The 20,871-nt window shown below is 52.2% G+C and overlaps 5 protein-coding genes across 5 annotated transcripts; 1 reads left to right on the top strand and 4 right to left on the bottom strand.

Annotated features, from left to right (window-relative positions):
* Positions 1-303: 303 nt before the first annotated feature.
* Positions 304-7,075, top strand: PpBr36_01861 (uncharacterized protein; the record flags this gene model as incomplete). Its single annotated transcript, XM_029889045.1, has 4 exons — positions 304-614; positions 697-988; positions 1,065-6,962; positions 7,034-7,075. 4 exons carry the CDS (start codon positions 304-306, stop codon positions 7,073-7,075), a joined length of 6,543 nt encoding a protein of 2,180 aa, XP_029751591.1.
* Positions 1,434-6,181, bottom strand: PpBr36_01862 (uncharacterized protein; the record flags this gene model as incomplete). The annotated part of the gene is given in 4 exon segments (XM_029889046.1): positions 1,434-2,463; positions 2,476-3,061; positions 3,086-5,606; positions 5,645-6,181. The coding sequence occupies 4 exon segments, from the start codon at positions 6,179-6,181 to the stop codon at positions 1,434-1,436; spliced, it is 4,674 nt and encodes a 1,557-aa protein (XP_029751590.1).
* Positions 7,076-11,559: 4,484 nt separating the features above from the next.
* On the bottom strand, positions 11,560-13,498 carry PpBr36_01860 (uncharacterized protein; the record flags this gene model as incomplete). The annotated part of the gene is made up of 2 exons (XM_029889044.1): positions 11,560-11,695; positions 12,201-13,498. 2 exons carry the CDS (start codon positions 13,496-13,498, stop codon positions 11,560-11,562), a joined length of 1,434 nt encoding a protein of 477 aa, XP_029751592.1.
* Positions 13,499-14,870: 1,372 nt separating this feature from the next.
* PpBr36_01859 (uncharacterized protein) lies at positions 14,871-16,220 on the bottom strand (the record flags this gene model as incomplete). The annotated part of the gene is made up of 2 exons (XM_029889043.1): positions 14,871-14,909; positions 15,930-16,220. 2 exons carry the CDS (start codon positions 16,218-16,220, stop codon positions 14,871-14,873), a joined length of 330 nt encoding a protein of 109 aa, XP_029752693.1.
* Positions 16,221-19,773: 3,553 nt separating this feature from the next.
* On the bottom strand, positions 19,774-20,679 carry PpBr36_01858 (uncharacterized protein; the record flags this gene model as incomplete). The annotated part of the gene is made up of 2 exons (XM_029889042.1): positions 19,774-19,808; positions 19,890-20,679. 2 exons carry the CDS (start codon positions 20,677-20,679, stop codon positions 19,774-19,776), a joined length of 825 nt encoding a protein of 274 aa, XP_029752692.1.
* Positions 20,680-20,871: the final 192 nt, after the last annotated feature.

The raw sequence follows: 20,871 nt of genomic DNA, 5'->3' as shown, positions 1-20,871 counted from the left end.
TGACCCATGATCCTCTTGATCTCACTCCCTTCAGCAGGCGTCGTTCCATCCTGTCCCTTCTCCCCTGGGTATTGCCCGTGTGCCTCGCCCTGGGACCGGGACCCACCTGCTCGGACTGGGAAGCATACACACCGACGGACGATCTGCCATCTCGGATGGTATTTTTGGTACGACCCAGTTCTTTTAGCCCCCGGGCCCGGGAGTGATAGTTTAGATATATAAGCTTCGTCGATGGTTCCTCCATACAATTCGTTTTTTTTCCCCAGTATCTCGACACGCACGATCTCGACTCTAGAGGAATACATGCTGACAACCATCACAATGGCGGACAAGCTGGCTTTCCTCCTCTTCGGAGACCAATCTCTGGACACTCATGGATTCCTCGCCGAGTTCTACCGTCACGAGGATCGGGGAATACTCGCCAAGGCCTTTCTCGACCAGGCCGCCCAAGCTCTGAGGAAGGAGATCGAAAGGCTACCAAGGCTGGAGAGGTCGAGGCTGCCCGTGTTCCGCACACTGCAACAACTAAACGAGCGGTATCACGCTCAAACCACCAAGCACTCCGGCCTCGACGGAGCCCTTCTATGTGTTGCCCAACTCGCTCACTACATTGAGTAGGTCACTTCTCAGCCTTGTTACGCTTGCTTGCTTGGTGCCATCAGTATACTGACACGAGTGACTTCCCTCCACCCGTAGTCACGCAGAGAAGAACCATGAAGATGTCACGCAGCACAACAACACCTACCTTGTCGGTCTTTGCTCCGGCCTCTTCGCTGCGTCCGCAATCGCTTCCACCCCATCATTGTCCTCTCTTGTTCCGGTCGCCGTGCAAACGGTTCTCATGGCTTTCCGCACCGGTGCGCACGTTGCCGCCCTCGCCGAAAGGCTGGAGCCGGTCAACGAGCGCTCCGAGAGCTGGACCTACATTGTTCCCGGTTTCACTGAGGAGGCCGCTCAGAAGGAAATCTCCAACTTTCACGAGTCACATGTAAGCGAAGACTGCTAGAACCGCCGAGCTCATCTAGTATTCAGTTGCAGCTAACACATCCCTTCCCATCATAAAGGGTATCTCCCAAGCGAGCCAGGTGTACGTAAGCGCCAGCTCGTCCGCTAATGTCGCCATCTCTGGCCCTCCCACCACACTCAAGGCTTTCAGGGCCGCCACAAGCTCCCTCACCAAGGCCACGGCCATCCCGGTCTATGGCCCGTACCACGCCCCCCACCTCCATCGCCCGGAGGATGTCGACAACATCCTGGGCCTTAACAACTCCGAGATGATTGACACTTTCCTCAACACGAAGCCCCGCTCATCCGTCATGTCCTGCCTAACCGGCACATGGTTCAATGAGTCCACCACCCGCGCTCTCTTCGCCGCCGTCGTCACTGAGATCCTCACCCAGACCTTGAGGTTTCACAACGTCCTTGACGGCTGCTTAAATCTGGCTCGTGGTTTTGACGGAAAGTCGTGCCTCATCATCCCCTTTGGTCCCACACAGCACGCGGCCACCCTCGCCAACCTCCTCAAGGCCGAGACGAATTTGGAGATCACCCTCCGCAAGGCTCCTCAAATATCCAAGGAGAGCACCGAATCCGCCATTGGAAACCATGGACGCGGCAGCCGTGATAAGCTGGCCATCGTCGGTATGGCCGGACGTTTCCCTGATGCTGCCAGCCACGAGAAGCTGTGGGAGCTTCTTTCCAGGGGGCTGGACGTTCACCGCGTCGTCCCTGCCGATCGTTTCCCGGTGGAGACTCACTACGACCCCAATGGCAAGGTCACCAACACCAGTCACACTCCTTACGGCTGCTGGATTGAGAAGCCTGGCATGTTCGACCCTCGCTTCTTCAACATGTCGCCGCGTGAAGCCTTCCAGACCGATCCCATGCAGAGGATGGCCCTGACGACCGCCTACGAGGCTCTCGAGATGAGCGGTTACGTGCCTAACAGGACACCCTCGACCAGGTTGGACCGCATCGGTACCTTCTACGGCCAGACATCGGATGACTGGCGTGAAATCAACGCCGCCCAGGAGGTTGACACATACTTCATCACGGGAGGTGTCCGAGCCTTTGGCCCTGGTAGGATCAACTACCACCTGGGATTCAGCGGCCCCAGTCTGAACGTGGACACTGCCTGCTCGTCCAGTGCCGCTGCCATGAACGTTGCCTGCTCTTCTCTGTGGGCACGCGACTGTGACACCGCAATCGTGGGTGGTCTGTCCTGCATGACCAACCCCGATATTTTTGCGGGTCTGAGTCGTGGACAGTTCCTTTCCAAGAAGGGCCCCTGCGCCACCTTCGACAACAATGCCGATGGATACTGCCGTGGTGACAGCTGCGCCTCCGTCATCGTCAAGAGGCTCGATGATGCCATTGCCGACCATGATCGTGTTCTGGCTGTCATTCTCGGCACTGCCACCAACCACTCTGCCGATGCCATCTCCATCACCCACCCCCACGGTCCTACGCAGTCACTTCTGTCTTCTGCCATCCTGGATGAGGCTGGTGTTGACCCTCTCGATGTTGACTACGTCGAGATGCACGGTACCGGTACTCAGGCTGGTGACGGAACCGAGATGGTCTCCGTCACCAACGTCTTTGCCCCTGCCCACAGGAAGAGGCCCGCCGACCGTCCCTTGTACCTTGGTGCCGTGAAGGCCAACTTGGGTCACGGTGAGGCTGCCTCCGGTGTCACTGCTTTGTGCAAGGTCCTGCTCATGCTCCAGAAGAACGCCATCCCTCCCCACGTCGGTATTAAGAAGGGATCCGTCATCAACAAGACCTTCCCCAAGGATCTGGGTGAGCGCAACGTGAACATCGCTTTCCACCTGACGCCATTCAAGCGATCGGATGGCAAGCCCCGCAGGGTCTTCATCAACAACTTCAGCGCTGCTGGTGGTAACACCGGTCTGCTGCTCGAGGATGCTCCTCCCGTCGAGCCTGCCACTCAGGACCCTCGCAATGTCCACGTGATCACCATCACCGGCAAGTCCAAGTCGGCCATGATCCACAACGCCGAAAGGTTGATCCAGTGGATGGACGAGAACGATGATACCCCCATCTCCCACGTGGCTTACTCAACCACCGCTCGCCGCATTCAGCACTACTGGCGCATGAACGTGACGGCCCAGGACCTGGGCGAAGCTAAGCAGGCCCTCAAGGCCCGCCTGCAGGAGAACTTTGTCCCCGTCTCTCCCGAGCCCCCCAAGGTTGCCTTCATGTTCACCGGTCAGGGCTCCCACTACGCTGGTCTTGGCAAGGAGCTGTATGCCAACCACACCATCTTCCGCCAGGCCATCAACGAGTTTGACAGGATTTCTCAGATCCACGGCTTCCCGACCTTCATGCCTCTGATTGACGGCAGCGAGCCTGATGTCGCCAAGCTCGAGCCACTCATCGTCCAGCTTGGTCTTTGCTGCTTCGAGATGGCTTTGGCTAAGCTCTGGGCTTCTTGGGGCATCAAGCCTGCTGCGGTCATGGGCCACAGCCTTGGCGAGTATGCTGCTCTCCACGTTGCCGGTGTTCTGTCTGCCAGCGACACCATCTACCTCGTTGGTGCTCGTGCCAAGCTTCTCGTTGAGAAGTGCACTGCCGGTACCCACGCCATGCTTGCTGTCATGGGGACGGTTTCCACTGTCCAGGAGGCTCTTGGAGCTCGCGCCGCCTCGACCAACGTTGCATGCATCAACGGACCCCGCGAGACTGTCCTCAGTGGTGAGGCTTCCGAGATGGCCGAGATTGCGCAGCAGCTTGGTGCCGCTGGCTTCAAGTGCACTCAGCTCAAGGTGCCCTTCGCCTTCCACTCGGCCCAGGTCGACCCCATCCTGGATGACTTTGAGAAGCTGGCTCGCGCTGTCCGCTTCAACGCCCCCAGGGTTCCCGTCATCTCGCCCCTCCTTGGCAAGCTCATTGACGATGAGCCCATCAACCCCAAGTACCTGCGCGATCATGCTCGTGACGCTGTTAACTTCCTTGGTGGCCTTGTTTCTGCCCAGTCGGCCGGCGCCATCGATGAGAAGACTGTCTGGCTCGAGGTCGGCCCCCACCCCGTCTGCGCCAACATGGTCAAGGCTGCCTTTGGTGTCTCGACTGTCGCTGTGCCCACTGTCCGCCGCAACGAGTCTACTTACAAGACCCTGAGCGCCAGTCTCTGCACTCTCCACACTGCTGGTCTGAACATCGACTGGAACGAGTACCACAATGACTTCCTCTCTTCCGTCAGGCACCTCGACCTTCCCTCGTATGCATTCGACGAGAAGAACTACTGGCTGCAGTACGAGGGAGACTGGTGTCTCAGCAAGAACCGCGTCGCCAAGGCCCTCCCCGCGACTGCTGCCGTCGCCAAGCCCAAGCTTGAGACGACCACTGTCCAGAAGGTCATCCGTGAGGAGATCAAGGGTGACGTTGCTGTCGTCGAGATCGAGTCCAACCTGTCCCGCGAGGACCTTCGTGGTGTTGTTTCCGGCCACTTGGTCAACGGTGCTCCTCTCTGCCCCTCTTCGCTGTACGGAGACATGGCCATCACCACTTGTCAATATGCCTACAAGCTGCTCCGTCCCGAGTCTGAGAACATTGGCGTCAACGTCGCCCACATGGAGGTCCCCAAGACCCTCATCTTTGACGACGCCGCTGAGAGCCACATCCTGAGGCTCACAGTCACTGCCAACGCTGCCCAGAACAGCGCCGAACTGGTCTTCCACACCGGCGAGGGTGCTAAGCGTATTGACCATGCCAACTGCAAGGTCTACTTCGGTAACACCGAGGACTGGCAGGGCGAGTTTGACCGCGTCTCCTACCTCATCAAGTCTCGCGTTGACGGTCTCATTGAGGCTGAGAAGGATGGCAAGGCGTCCAAGATTGGCCGCGGCCTGGCTTATAAGCTGTTTGCCGCCCTTGTCGACTACACTCCCCGCTACCGCGGTATGGAGGAGGTTGTCCTTGACAGCGACACTTGCGAGGCTACTGCTCAGGTCAAGTTCCAGACCACCGAGGCCGACGGCAAGTACGTCTTCAGCCCTTACTGGATCGACAGTTTGTGCCACATCTCGGGCTTCATCATCAACGGAACCGACGCCGTCGACTCGCGCGAGCAGGTCTTCATCTCTCACGGATGGGGATCGCTCAGGTTCTCTGAGCTCCCCGTGGCCAGCAAGAAGTACCGCAGCTACATCCGCATGCAGCCTGTCAAGGGCAACAAGGTCTACGCTGGTGACGTCTACGTCTTCGACGGCGACAAGATCATTGGCATGTGCGGTGACCTGAAGTTCCAGGCCATCCCCCGCAAGGTCCTCAACATGATGCTGCCCCCTCGTGGATCTGCCGCCATCGCCGCCCCCGTCCGCGCTGCTGCCCCCGCTGCCAAGCCGGCTGTCAAGGAGAAGACCAAGACTTCCTCCACCAAGGAGAAGAGCAAGGGTGTCACACCCAAGAACATCTCCAAGGTCAACCAGAAGCTCACCTCGGTCGTCTCCCAGGTGCTTGACATTCTTGCCAAGGAGGTTGGTGTCAGTCACGACGAGCTTGCTGACAACATTGCCTTCACCGATCTCGGTGTCGACTCGCTGATGTCGCTTACTGTCAGCGGTCGCATTCGCGAGGACATGGATCTGAGCATCGACTCTCACGCCTTTGTCGATCATCCTACCATTGGCGCGTTCAAGGCCTTCCTCGCGCAGTTCGAGGGGTCAGCCGCATGTGAGGACAGCTCCAGCAGCAGCTCTTCGGTTTCGGGCGATATGGACTCTGAGTCCGACGTCACTACCCCTGCTGACGGGAGCGACACTGCTTCGGTCAAGGGCGAGAAGATGGACGGCAAGGGAGCTGCGGCTGATACCAACGAGCTCCAGGAGGCCATCCGCAACACCATCGCCACCGAGATGGGCATGGATGTCGAGGAGATCATCGCCGCCCCTGACTTGGCCAGCTTGGGTATGGATTCGCTCATGAGCCTCCAGATCCTGGGCACCCTCAGGGAGAAGACTGGCATGGATGTCCCCTCGGACCTGTTTGTCTCCAACCCGTCGCTCAAGGACGTCGAGCGTGCTCTGGGGATTGTTCCTGCTGCTGCAAAGCGCCCTGCCGCCCAGGCTCCCCCGGCCAAGTCTAAGCCTTCCAAGTCTGAGAAGGTCAAGCCTTGCCCACCCACCACCTCGATCCCTCCATCCCAAGTGACGGCGACCATCTACAAGCCACCCCGCCCTACCGAGATCCCCGACACCATGCCTCACCGCAAAGCCACCTCTGTCCTGCTCCATGGCAGCCACAAGACGGCCACCCGCCACCTCTTCATGGTCCCTGACGGCAGCGGCTGTGCCACCTCGTACACCGAGATGTGCAACGTCGGCCCCAACTGGGCCGTTTGGGGTCTCTTCTCGCCCTTCATGAAGACCCCCGAGGAGTACAACTGCGGTGTCTACGGCATGGCCGCCAAGTTCATCGAGGAGATGAAGCGGCGCCAGCCCGTCGGACCTTACAGCCTCGCTGGCTGGTCCGCCGGTGGTGTCATCGCCTTTGAGATTGTCAACCAGCTCATCAAGGCCGGCAGTGAGGTCGAGAACATGATCATCATTGACGCCCCTTGCCCCGTTACCATTGAGCCCCTCCCCAAATCCCTGCACGCCTGGTTTGCCTCCATCGGCCTCCTGGGTGACGGCGACGCGGACAAGATCCCCTCGTGGCTCCTGCCCCACTTCGCCGCTTCGGTCACGGCTCTCTCCAACTACACTGCCGAGCCGATCCCCAAGGACAAGTGCCCCAAGGTCATGGCCATCTGGTGCGAGGATGGCGTCTGCCACCTGCCCACCGACCCCAGGCCCGACCCTTACCCCTCGGGACACGCCCTCTTCCTCCTCGACAACAGGGTCGACTTTGGCCCCAACCGCTGGGACGAGTACCTCGATGGCAGCAAGATGACCATGAGGCACATGCCCGGTAACCACTTTTCGATGATGCACGGCCCTCTGGTAAGTTACATGTCAACAATTTCTATCCCCTATGCAAGTATTCAAACGCTGACTTTACTTCTACTCGATAGGCCAAGCAGCTTCAAGGTTTCATGCAAGAGGCTCTGCAATAAACTGCACCGCACTCTTGACACTCATACGCGCATATGACATTCGCTGTTATCACACTTTTCTTTATTCTAATCTGTGTTATCATGACTTCGACGGGGGCCTCTGGGACGTGACTAAGTCTTATTTTGGCAACGAGAGCCCGTCATCTAATAGTGTTGCTGTTTTTTTTTCCTCATCTCATTAGAAGCCTTGATGGTATTATCCTGGTTCTTGTTTTACTTTGACGAGCTAAGCGAGTTTTCCTTGTGGATTTTCAAATGGCTTTTCATTTCTCTTGTCACATCTTTTTTTTTGGCTTTTGACATTAAACACACACAAACTCACAGACACACAAGTAGCGCTGTTTGCATAGCAGCTTTTGTTTCATTATCTTTCTTTTGTTACTCTTTTATTTCCTTTCAAATGTTCTGGCATAAGGTTCACACTATCGAGGGCGTTGTTCCAAAGCATCTCAAACAATGAGTGTCTTTTTTTTTTGTTCTTCATCTGCATTATATATAGATCTAGTGTTTTTACATCGTTCTACTCCTACAGTCTTTTTACTTTTTCATCTTGAATGTGATGTGCAAATTTGCTTTTGTGACTTGAACTGGTTGTAATCATCTAACCCGCAGAACAGTTCTGTCACGTATTCGTCCCCCCCTCTATGGCATTCTCTCCTCCATTGGGCTCAACACGACCAACCCTGCCTTCCGACTCGTATAACTCGCAGTGATAACAAATCTCACCTGTTTCTAGCCCAAGATGCATAATCAGCCTCGGGTACCAAAACCCTCCTCAATGACGTAAACAGTATCCTACGTTGCACAAACAAACATAAAAACAAAGTCTCCGCCCAACAGAGCACCAGTCAGCCGGTGCACATGACCGCCTACGTGGTAGAGAATATTGGTCGCACAGCATGTCTTCTAGGCACAGAAAAGCACCCGTCGAGGCCCAAGGGGTCGTCGACCTTGTTTTATTCGCTGGGCAAGCTTTCCCGAGCCCGTGTGTTTTCTCTTTTTTGAGGCGGTGCCCCGGCACGGAAATCGGCGAAATTCCGAGTCCGGTTTCTGACCCGGTCTTTATCGGTGGTTTGTGAGCTTTCTCTCAATGGAGACTGGAGGGTCTCTCTTGGCTCCTCTGTTCTCTGTAAAAAAAAAAAAAAAAAAAAAAAAAAAAAAAAAAAAAAAAAAAAAAAAAAAAAAACATAATTAGGGCAGGCGGGGGCGGGGAGTCTTCCTAGCAAAGCTGAATCATTGGGCCGTGTCATTCGATTCGTTGACTTGAAATTTGCATTTACTGCATTGGGCAGGTAGGTTTACCGTGAGCTTTTTTTTTTCTTTTCTTTTTTTTTATCCTCCAAGCCTCCCAAAACGTGTCTCCATCTTCCAGTGAACTCACAGCCATTTCTACAACGCAGCCAGGATTTCACACTACATTTCTCCCATGACCGAACGCGCACATTCTTATGGGAAACATGGCACGACCTTTTTTTGTATTTGCTGACAGAAAAGAACCCGATCCCCCCGACGGCATGATGATCGTCACCAGCACCCTCTTTGTTCAAGCTTAACCGCGAAAATGCTCGAGCGGCCCGGAACCCACAGACGTTGGAGGGTTACATCCAGCAAGACGTACAGTGTTGTTTGCTAATACGAACCCTGTCTTTCTGTGTGGCTGGCATAGGAGGGGGCCGGGGGTACCTCTTTCAGCTGGGCAATTGGGACAAAGGGAAAAAAGAGGATGCAATGTGACCCTGGTGGCATGTTCGGCTAAGTATGTCTAAATGGCCGTCCACACCACCCGTACACCCGGAGCTTACAGTAGTAAGAAAGAAAAAAGAAAAAAAAAAGATGAAAAAATAAATAAAATCGACAATCAATCATGAATCGTCTATTGGCCCTCCCTCACCTGTGTTCCAAGCCCAAACTCCTCCCCGAACCCCCCCTGGCAAAAGCTCTTCATATTGAGCATAAATTGTCTTCTGCCAATTACCCTTGTGCTGTTGCTGAAAATAGCAACACTACTTTATGAGGCTGTGGGGAGTATATAGTAGATGATGCATTAGACATGCGACATGTGTGCGGGGAAGGGGAGTAGACAGAACAGAAAGAGAGACAGAGGGGGAAAAAGTTGTGGTAAATGTCGTACGTTCACAGGGACGGAACATGAAAAGGTAAGTTTTCTAGTATGCCCAGTAAACACCGAGTAAAATACCTGAAGTGTCTTTAGTCCGGTCGCGGCTAAACAGATTTGACGCTTGTGCCCATCGTCGCCAGGCTTTATTATTCTCCGACTTTTTTTTTTTTTTTTTTTTTTTTTTGAGTCCTTTTTGCTTCTTTCTTCTTGTCCCTTCGACTTCTGCCATACTACTCGCAAGATTTACCAAATACGGCCTCTTTTTTTTGGCAGCAAAATTGATCAATTGTAAGCCCAGAATCGATGGGAGGCAGCCTCCGGCAAGGCAAACATGCAGAAGCGAACCAGACTTGCCAGACAATCGGCCCTGCTTTTCTTTGGGGTTCGCCCCATATAAAATCAATAGATCTAGGCCCTTGGACAGTGACGGAGTGCGGGGGAGGAAAAAAAAAAAGGTGAAAGAGAATAATCAAACTTTCATGGTTGGCTGATTGACGAATAACACGAAAAAAAAAGGAAAAAGTCCGACAAGAGGAATCTGATGGGGATTTGTGTTCATGACGAACAAAAAAAAACAAAAAACATTTCGTGACAATTGTCTCACGTGTTGGACTTCATCTAAAAAACTTTTCTTCTTTTTCTCCACACACACACACATCCAGACCAGGGGTTAGAGTGGGCGCGGAAACGACAGAGTGAAAGGGTGGGAGTGACAAGATATCTAGTGTAGTATTATAAACAACAATCAACGACGTCGATATTGGCTTGATGGTCATTGCCAGCCCCCGCCGGGCTGTCCCGTTTCTTTATTTAGCTTTTAGGTGGGCAATCGATCAATCATAATTCTCGATTCGCTATAGGCTTCTTTTTAACTTTTTTTTTATTTTTTTTTTCAGCTGGCAAAACAAGGTCACACCCTAGAAAATTGCATCTCACTCAATATTCCCCCCCTATCCCTGGCCCTTGTTCAATCTAGTTCCGCTCTACCGGCAAAGACAGCGAAAACCCATGTTCGATTTCCTGCCATGGCATTTTTTTTCCTTGCGACAAGAGCTGCCTTTCTTGGCTGCTACCCTGTGCTTGGCCTGTCAAAAGTCCCCCCTCTCCCACCTCCATGGTAATGACACAGAAAAAAAAAAGAGAAGAAAATAAAAGAGAAAGAAACATTTATTGAAACATCCAAACGAATCGTTAACCCAATCGAGAATCTCGGAACTCCACAATCCCCCCACCTGTCAAAAAAAGACCACCCTCTGTAATCCGGTGGCCCCGACTGCACTCGCCCCTGTCCGAGTGTAGATTACCCGCGGACAATCGGTCAAGTGTTAGCGACTTGGTATACGACACGACAACAGCCAAGGGTATCACGATCTGTCTGGAGTAAGACATTTTGCTATGCTACAAAAACTGTATAGTAGGACACACACACACACACACACACACACACACACACACACGTCCACGGACAACACGTGGCTTCTCCAGGCAGAATCAACCGCCGAGCCGCTGCTGAAAATAGCAACACGCACAGCATAGCACTCAATTGTTAACATGGTGACTAGACAAAACACGAACTGTCTACCATATCTTGCCAGAGTCTTTGCCCCATATACATACCATATTCGTACAGAAAGGATCGGAGCACACGATAAACTTTGGAAATCCGCAAATAGAAACACAGGAAAGAAAAAAAAAAGGAACCGTCACGAACCGTTCCTCACAAGAAACCCAATCTCTAATCTTCCGTCCGATTTAACCGCACAAACCTAATCGGGGAAAACAGTAAGAGAAGGAGACGAGAGAGGGGAAGGAGACACAATTCAGGCAGTAGTAAGCGCGTTTGCGTCAAAACTCTGCTTCGAACTATTAATGCGACGTAAGAAACCAAGAGAGATAATCAAGAAACCATGTCGGGGCTTAGACGTCGACGAGCGCCTGAGGTTGGATAATAAGCGCCGCTCGTGGACTGTGCATTCTTCGTTCTCTTTCTTTTCCCTTTTCATCCGAGCTTTTTCTTTCCCTTTCTTCTTCACTTCCTCTCACTCTTCTTTTTTCTCCCCAACCCTTCCTTCAGTTTCGTCACAACGAGGCACGCACGCTGACTGGACTTTTGTGGCATTCGTTGTAAGCGTGGATGAACAATTCCCGATTCCCCTTACCACATCGGACCTTCTTCATTCTCCATGTAAAAACCCCCCCAAAGCGTGAGAGATAGTAGGGTAATCCAAGAACGCCCCCTCCCCCTGCAGACGGACAGGATCGTGCTGAACGGGGTCCCTGTTTTTCCTATTCGAGCAATTTTTTCGGATTGCGCCAGGACAGGTCAAGCCCCCACCCCGCCAAAAGTGAGCATCTTTAGCTCTCGCTAATTTGCTGCCGAACCAATCTCGCAATCCTTGCCAATAGCGACATGTCTCCTATTACTGCTTTCCCGGGATCTTGTCTTGCCGGCCAAAAAAGAATCCACCCAGAACTTGGCAAAGCAATTAGGCCCGCGGAGGCTATTCAATTAAAAAAGTTTATCGCGATAGAAATCATAAGCCACTGAAGCCATCAAGTAGAAGTGAAATAGAATATCGCTGTTGAAAAAAAGAAAAAAAAAATGAAAAAATAACAAAAAAATCCAAGCCAACATATTCAACATGATGGAGGCTTAAAAGCTGAAAGTGCTCTTCTGTTTTTTTTTTGTCTTTTGTTCTGACCGTTTTCTTTTTTCTCGTCTCGCCAGCCGTCCCGATATACTGCACAGAAAACACCCAATCGCCCGATAAAATAGAAATAGGAAAGAAGTAAAAGAAGAAAAAGAAGAAAAAGAACAGAAAAACAATGAGGAACCGTAAAATACCACCAAGGAATAGCAAAAGACCCACAAACGCCCCTGTTGCTTGACCAATACCTGCCGTGCACGAAAGAAAACAAGAAAAAAAAATCGGATAAAAGATGCATGGATCCTATACAAATCCCATGTTATCCTTTCGGTGGTTCACTACCACCTCGACTGTTGACCCCAAAGTTTGGCCAAGATATGAAACCATCACCCTCGAGACCTCGGGGTCCTCTGACAGGTCCGTAGAAACATCCCGGAATCGGGAATAGACCTCTTCCAGTTTGCGCAGCTCCCTCGCCAATATTTCAAGCTCAAGCCACCTCCCATCCTCGGCGTTGACCTGATACGCTCCGAGACTAACTCCCAAGCACCCACCGAGGTTTCCCAGGTTGCCGCCCATGCCGTTGATGCTGAGTGCTACCGGGCTGGTACTGACGGAGCTCCCATTACTACCACCACCGCTCGTGGTTGCCATAACGTTGGTAGGGCTGCTACTATCAAAGTAGTTCTGGGCCGCGCTCTTGTAGCCTGCTGTGATCTTGCCCATAACTGTTGCGATGAGCATTGCAGCCGTGTGGGTCCCAGAACGGCTCATACAGCTGGTGCAAGCCAGGATCGTCGCACAGGCATCCACCGCCTTGCGGTTCAGAGCCAAGACCACATCAAAAGGTGGGGATGACGGCGACGAGGCGTTGTGTAGTGCCTGCAACGACTGCAGGCATCCTGTAAAGCACCCACAAGGTGCAGCGCCGTTGCCGCTCGTGTTGACAGAGTTTGTCGATGCTGCCTTGGCGCGAACCTGTGGCCTGAGTGTCGGCGTCGAAGATGGGCTCGGGAAGAAGTTTGCCATGCTCGCAGGCGTGGGAATGTGGGTTTGGCCATAGCTAAACATATCGTGTGTTGACTGGTGGTCTGTCCATTGTGGTATATTTGTAGGTATCGTAATGTCGAAAGATTGTGACCTGGAATGGTGGCTTTGGGGTATCGGTGCTACCATGGCGGGAGTGTCGCCAAAATGTGTGGTCGGGTTGAGATCGTTGGGCGGCGTCCATGGCATGCTGGTCGTATAGATGTCTGTTGCACTTGCTGCCGCCATCATCTCGGCCTCCCTTGCAGCTCTTTCATCGACCCCGAGCAATGGGGTAAGACCATTCATGACACCCGGTGGCGTGTTCCAACCTGTGTCTATCCTATAGAGACCAGGTCCATGTACGTGAGTGGTGAACATCATTGTCTTGTCATCACCAACTGGGGAAAGGCCAGAGATGTCGTTTGCCGATGAGTTCTGGTGTTGATTCAAGCTATGGTCTGACTTGGGTTTGCCTGCTCTTGTGGAAGGGGAGTAACGGCACTCGATGCCGCATGCGAGGCAACGAGAGCATATGGGTCTTGCCTTGGAGCACTTGACCTTGGCGAGGAAGCAACCGTCGCAGGAAGCCCTTAGGCGAGGCTGTCTAGGTTTTGAAGAAGCTGACATGGTGGTGATGTCTTGGCAACTAAGGCTGTTCACACCAGTTACCTGATGTTGGCCGACGGGAAGGAGTAGCTGGATAGTGGAAAGACGGTCACAGTCAAGAGGATCAGGTCTGTAACGTGAGTTATGAGACCTGGCGGCCTAGCTAGTGGTGTGAGATGGGGAATGTTGGGGTCCGCAGTTAGACTTAAAGGTGGTGGTGGGGGAACGCGGGCTATAAGAAAGAAGGCGTGCGTAGGCTGAGATGTGGATGGGGCTGTCTGTACGCGCATATGTAAGTGACAAGCAAGCTCATGCGCATCAAGGTAGGCTTGTCATGTAATGTAAGAGTGCTTGTGCGTATTAAGTACTATGGGACCGTGACGCGTGATTACGTGAAATATGTATGTGTGTGTGTAGTGAGCTACGGGTGAGTTACCACAGGGCCCAGATCGATGCCAGGCCGATTAATCGTACCCGTAAGACTGGCAGAATTCAGATCCTGAGATTCCGGGGAGGGCGAAGATAAAAAAAAAAAAAAAAAAAAAAAAAAAAAAAAAAAGAGGTATGGATTGGTTTACGAGCATGAGAGGCTGAGATGCGAGAAGGGGATGAACATAAATCAGGACCTGAAAAATCCGAGATGATGCACAACAGGAGACTAGCGGGCTGTAATAGAGGGAGCGCTGCCGGCTAAAGAAGATGGCACAACTCCAGGGCTGGCTGGATCGTGGTGGTTGTGAACTCTGCGAGTAGACCAGATTCGGCTACCGCAATCAAGCAGTCAACTTCACCCACCCAAGGTACTCGGTACATACAGTTCAATAAGCTTAGCAATTGTGGACCGGCCCAGGCCTTGCGCTCCCAGGCTGAGCCCCTTGGTAAATTCCAGGCTGGGGAAAAAAAAAAAAAAGAATCCCAATGTGGAACCGTTTTCAGTTTTGATTGTACTTGACGCCTGACCAAGTCAGTTGAATGAATTGGACGATAGACGGACGAAAACAGGAAACATGAGTCGGTTGGGCTGAGGGACGGACGAACTACCAGGACAGCTGGGACCTGTGTAAGTTGGGAGAGGTAGGCAACCCTTGTGCTGCAAAATGACAACACTGATCCACGTAATAACCCACTTGGATTAGACTTTTCGTTTTCCACTGTTGTATCCGACTGCACTTGCTCCCAAGGCGAGGATGGGTAGGCAGGGTAGTTCCCCAAGCTATGTGACGAAGGGAGGTAAGTTAGGCATCAGCATTCATTCAACCGGCCCAATTACTCCTTGTTTTGAGGAATCGACCTAGTGGCAAAGTCTGGTTCGGTCTGCTATTGTTGGGAGAGCCATCATCTACCAAAACGGCTTAACCACGTTTTCGCAGCAGCTCTGTCACCATTCTATGCTTTACCCATCACGGAGATGGGACTGGTTCCCGTCCCTAAGCTGTAAGGAGGGTGACATTAAACGGGGAGTAGGCTCCTCCCTATCCCCAGTAAACGCAGATGTATGCATGCGAGGTAGCATCTGTGTGTTTTTTGTGGAGGGGCTGTTTCGTACTGTGCTTACAGGGGGGAATTTCTCCAGCTTTGCGGATACAGACCATAAGGGATCAATAACCAGGTGATGAGGCCAGCCAAGCTCTGCGTTGAAGGCCGCTGAAAGGGGAATTGGTTGCGGGCAACAGCGGACGATGAAGAAAACAGTATGCAGAAAAATGTCTTCACGACAACAGTTTCCCACAGTACAAAGGACTTGGCGGCAGCTGGATGCATTGCCACATGCAACAATCAAATAAATCGGCTGCAAGTCTGCAGCCAGAAGCATTTCCAGCGAGGCATCCACTGGGAAAAGCGGACTGTATGGGCCCGTACGAGAAAACATGAAGGATGGGATATGACGGAAGCAGAAGCTGCACATCCCAACGATTGACGAGGGGTGAGTATGCAGAAGTCTAGCCTGGTCTGATGAAATGGTGCCAGTCAGTGGAGGGCGATTGGCCTAGCCAGGAACGAAAACCCTTGATATCGCCACCAGGTAAATGAAATGGCAATTGGGGGTAGAGTGAGAACCCCCAAGAGAAAGAAAAGAAACAGAAAAACAAGAAATCAGTCAAATCGATGATTGAGAATGTCGGAATTTCCGGCGCGGTTGACCTGTTTTTCGCAGTACAATCATATCGTGAAGGCTGTCAGCAACGGGCTTCGAGGGCCAGTCAGTAACACAACAGAAGTTTGATCCGATGGCGTCTGTCTGTCTGTCTGCCTCTTCTGCTGGGTTGGTGGTGATTGACTTTGGGCGAATGGAGCACGCCAAGCCATTGTACAGTATCGTACCTTGCTGTAGCTGGCGACCCTCGATGTAGGAACCGTACCGTACCCGTACCGTACCTTGTGTGGCCTTTCAGGTCAAGTGGATCAAATTCTAGAAAAGCCGCGATGAGGCACGTTTCTAGGCGGCACAGACGGGGCCCAAGAGTTTTCTGCGGGCCTCCCATGCTTGCTTTGCTTTGATTGTGGGTGAAGGTGGTTCCAAGAGCAGGGTGCAGGGCAGCGCAGGGCAGCGCAGTGCAGTGCAGCGCAGTGCAGCATGGCTACAATCGCGCATGCGCAGGAGCAGAGCTGATGAGGCAACAACGACCAGGACTGATCCCCCAACTTCCTCATGCAATGCATAGAAGTCCTTTCGCATGGGAGGGATGGGACGTTTCATCGGTTGCAGCTCTTCTTGTCCAGCTGCATCTTTGACGTAGTGCATTTTTTGTTCCCCATGGAATTTTGTAAAGATGAGAGGGTGAGGAAGAGGATTGGAATTGAGCGCCTGGGTGTGAGACTTGGAGTGATGGCTTGTCTACTGATTGGGATTGGGGTTGGAATTCAGTGGCAGGTGGGGTAAGCAAGATGTGGGTTGGTCTGGTTGTACAAAGGAAGGAGCTGTCAGGTCTGCGTTCCGCCCGACATTATGCCGTTCCACCCCCCAACTACACTTGTAAGGAACGGAGCCTACCGTTACATACAGTGCGCTTTTCGCTTGATATTTGCGCCTCGAAACTGCCATTTACCTAACCTACCTCCCTCCAAAAGCCGCCAAAAACCTCATCACACCCGCTTGAATATGCAGTGAGGCGATCCTTTGGTGCCAGAACCTTGTTGTATCTGAATCGGTACCAACGGTCGTTTCAAGAGCTGCAAGCCTGACAAGCATGATGATCGTTTCAATCGGCGGAATTGATCCCAAGGACATGCGTAATTCTTACTGCGAGATAGCTGCACGCACGGTTACAATCTCAATATCCAACAGGCTCGGGGCAGCATCCCTTTTTGGATCACCACTACCGGATGTCCGTCATGGTAAGATGGGCTTTTTTTTCTTTATCCATTACGCCTCGACCAACCCCAGTCTCGGTGTGCATCGTCAGCAACAGCTTCACAAGTGGAGCTCACCGTGGCATACCATTGCTCGGCTGATGATATTTTTCTGTACGTATACATGAGGCTGGTATATCCTATTGATAGTCATGCCTGGCGATTCAACAAGGTACTCCGATTGAGAAAAATCCGTTGAATTCACTATTGCCTGCTCCCGCCAACTGTCGCAGAACAAGAAAAGCGGGAACACTGATAGAATTATACTATTTATAGCTGAATAACTTTCGTAACTAGGCTTATCTACTCTAGATAGCACGCTAGAAGCGTTAGGTCTATCTATAAGTCTTGATGTCAATGCGTTTCGGGACTTGTCCTACTGGCTTGTTGCAACCACATCACGAAAACCAACCCAAGTACCTAGTTACCTTACCTCGTATACCAAGTCTGTATTATCTACCAGCTCGGAACCCTTTTATCCGTCAACTGAGTGGATCTGGTCCACCCATGCCACGATGAACTCTCAGCAACGAGGAGGCGGTCCCAGAACCTCAAGGGATTGGCAGTAATGTCCCACGAGCTGATCTGGTCCCTGTACTCTGCAAAGGAGAGTCTGATGATATTCTGCTCTGCCCCAAAAATAAGCCAGGGTGCCTCCCAAGTCCATCTATTACCCTTGAAGGCTACATCCGTATGGCTGTCCACATCCGAACACATACCATCTCTACATGGTTGAAACGGCCTGACTGCCCGATATTAGGAAGGGTAGCCTTACGAGTATACCGGGCTTGGCCAACGCATTGCCACCTCAGGGGCCCCGTTTGGTTTGTGTCGTCCTGATGTTTAGCCCGCGGCTCACAGCCCAGGTAAAAGCGAAGAGGAAGCTAATTTTATTCCCATCGGCCATGTTCCCAAGATGCCGTCCCATGAGCCTGTCGAAAACCCACATCTCCCTCGGGATTTGTCTGTTGTGGACGCTGCATGTCCCAATGGTTCCTTGACAAAACCTTGCCCAGGCTGATCTGCACGACCTGGCGAGCGTGGAGCTTAGCGGGGGAGGCTGAAGCTAATCTGAGAGTGGGTTTTATGGGTGTATAAAACCTAAAGGCATAGTTGTTGGATACTGGCAGAACAAGGCTGTGTGAGATTATTGCAGTATATCCGACCCGTAACGCATTGTTGACACAACCACAATCAGCATTCCACAACTCTTTTTTGCTCCCAGGCCGATGACCGGATAGGAGCGTTGTTGCAGCAATCGAGAAGTGTACGTATGCAAGCGGTAGATACTGACATGAAGGTGAGAAACAAAGAAGAAACAAAAAAAAAAACAATAACATTGGTATGTAGGCAGGTCTGAACTTTTTCTCGGCTGAATCTGCGTGGCCGTTGAAATGTTCTTCCCATCTCGGTGTCTGCACGTATCGGAGGGACTCTGGACGAGCGGACAGATGAAGAAAACGGCCATTTGCAGCAGACCCTACTGGCAAGGTTGTATTACAGGGAGGCAAAAGCCCACTTCTTGTCACTTGTCTCAAGGGAGAAGATTGACTACCTACATACCACTTACCAATTCCAAGTGAAAAATTGCCTTTTGTCGCCATCACGGATTGTCCACAAAACCCATCCTCTAAGCTAGGCAAACGCAGCCTCTGCTCAGCATCATGCTCATGTCAGTCTGCCTGATGACAACTACAGACGGCGGCCGTTTTGCACGTGGGCGATTACATCTCACTGGTGAACTTCTCCAAACTCTCGGAAACACTACAACGCAGTTAACTTATGTACGCTCGGTCCCCCGTCTTTCTATTTGTCTTGCCGGCGGCTAAGATCAGTCAGGGATACAGTTTGTTTACTCGACATTATGCACAGTAAGCCTCTCTCTATCACTTCATGCAGCCCAGCTACTCTGTAACTCTAGGGCTTACACCGACAAGAATCTCTTTTTTATTCCCAAAACCCGCAACTCTCTTTTCTTACTGTCAGGGTCATGGTCCTATAAAAGAAATTAGTCGATCTGGAGTTCCGCAGAAGCCCAAACAGAAAAACCAAGTGAGACGCGTTCCACTAGGCTTAGGACTCTAACCTTACCAACCCCCAAAAAAGGAGAACTATATGGCAAGTACGCAAGAGTCTTTGTTTCCAAGCTGCACCTCATTCCCTATTAAAAGTTTCTCTCATGGTGGTTTCAAAAGTTGCCGCAAGGTCCTTTTTGTTTCTCGCAGTGATTACGCATGCATGGGCATCACACCCTTACTTCTGCACCCGAGCGCTCGCTCGCCCCCATGCATGCATCTCGCGCAGGTATATACGCGCTGCAGGCGGGACACGGCAGCTAAACTAAGATTATTTGTTTACCTGAGGCATCAAACGATGGGCTGCAGGAGGAGGGACGTGTCCTTCCCCGAGGACCTTCTTCCACCTGTTACCGAGATCTTTGGATTGGGCACCTACTTACAGGGACAGAGATGGTTACCTTGGATTGCTGGAAGTCGCACGACGTTTTTGTTCCTCTCCATCTTGTTGCTCTCACATCAGTCGTATATCTAGTTCCAGTGAGGAGAAGGAAATGTAGCTAGCTAGCATCCATCCGTAAAAAAGAAAGAAAAGAAAAAAAAATGAATTTAGGTGATCCCTATGTACATCGTGCGAGGAAGGCTGCAATAACAACGGAGGGTCGCATTTGTGTCATAAAAAAGAAGACTTGGTCTATGACACACTGTAGCACACGTTTTCTCCATATGTTCATAAGCTGTAGCACCACTCTGAGTGAGAAGAGGATCATTCATTGCCACATTTTTTGTCTATCTGGTCTATTGAGTTCTAGCGGCTCTAGATGCTTCAGCATTAGACCGAGATAAAACTAGAACTAGACTTCCTCACTACCTCATGTCGACCCATCATACCTCATTTGACTAAATATACAACTCGAAGACAACAACAGCTTAGATACCGCCACCGGTCAACTTGATAACTTGGCCTGTAAAGAATATTTGTCAGCAACTCGAAATTCACCTAGGAGCAGCACCAGAACAGCAGCAACAACGCTAGAGCCACTCACCGTTGATCCATTCGCTCTCCTCCTGGCACAGGGCGGAGACGGCACGGCCAATGTCGGCCGGGTAGCCTATCCTCTTGAGCGGGTTCATGCTGGCCAGACCCTCGTCGATCTTCTCCTGGGGCATGCCCTTGTAGCCACCCGGGGCGTAGTGCCACGAGTTCTCGTCAAACATGTCGGTCTTGACGCCACCCGGGGCGATGCAGTTGACGGTGACACCCTTGGCACCGCAGTCGACGGCAAAGGCGCGGCAGAAACCCTCGACGGCGGCCTTGGAGCCGGCGTAGAGGGCGTGGTTGGGGATGCCGGTCATGACGGCGGCGATGGACGAGGTCAGGATGATGCGGCCGCCGCGGCGGCAGTGTTTGAGGCCCTGCTGGGCGACGAAGAACTGGCCCCTGGTGTTGAGGTTGAAGACCTTGTCGAACAGCTCCTGCGTCACCTCGAGCTCATCGCACCAAACCTCCATGCCGCTGTTGGACATGACAAAGTCGATGCCGCCAAAATGCGCGACGGCCTTGTCGAAGAGGGCGACGACCTCGGACGGCTTGCTGATGTCGGCCTGGATGGCGATTCCCTGGGCACCGAGCTTCTTGAGCTCAGCAACGACCTCCTCGGCGGCCTTGCTGCTACTGCCGTAGTTGACGACGACCGAGGCGCCGCGACGGCCCAGCTCGATGGCGATGCCGCGTCCGATACCGCGGCCGGCACCGGTGACGAGGGCAACCTTGCCACTGAGGGGCTTGGAATGGTCACTGGGACCAGAGCTGGTCATGTCTGCGGAGGGAGCCATGTTTTTATGTGATGAAAACGGGTTGCAAATGGAAAACAAAAAGGGAGGAGAGGAATTTCTTTGACGGGGGAATGTCCAGAGAAAGTCTGTCTATTTATGTAACAAGAAGAAAAGCCGTTTTTCCAAGATGAAGCAGCGGTCTGGGTATCTAAGAAGGTTGAGGATGATCGTAGGCCAATAGAGCTCATGGCC

Source organism: Pyricularia pennisetigena, chromosome 2 (assembly GCF_004337985.1).
Source record: "Pyricularia pennisetigena strain Br36 chromosome 2, whole genome shotgun sequence".
Classification (NCBI taxonomy): Eukaryota; Fungi; Ascomycota; class Sordariomycetes; order Magnaporthales; family Pyriculariaceae; genus Pyricularia; species Pyricularia pennisetigena.
This window is presented reverse-complemented; position numbering and strand designations above follow the sequence as displayed.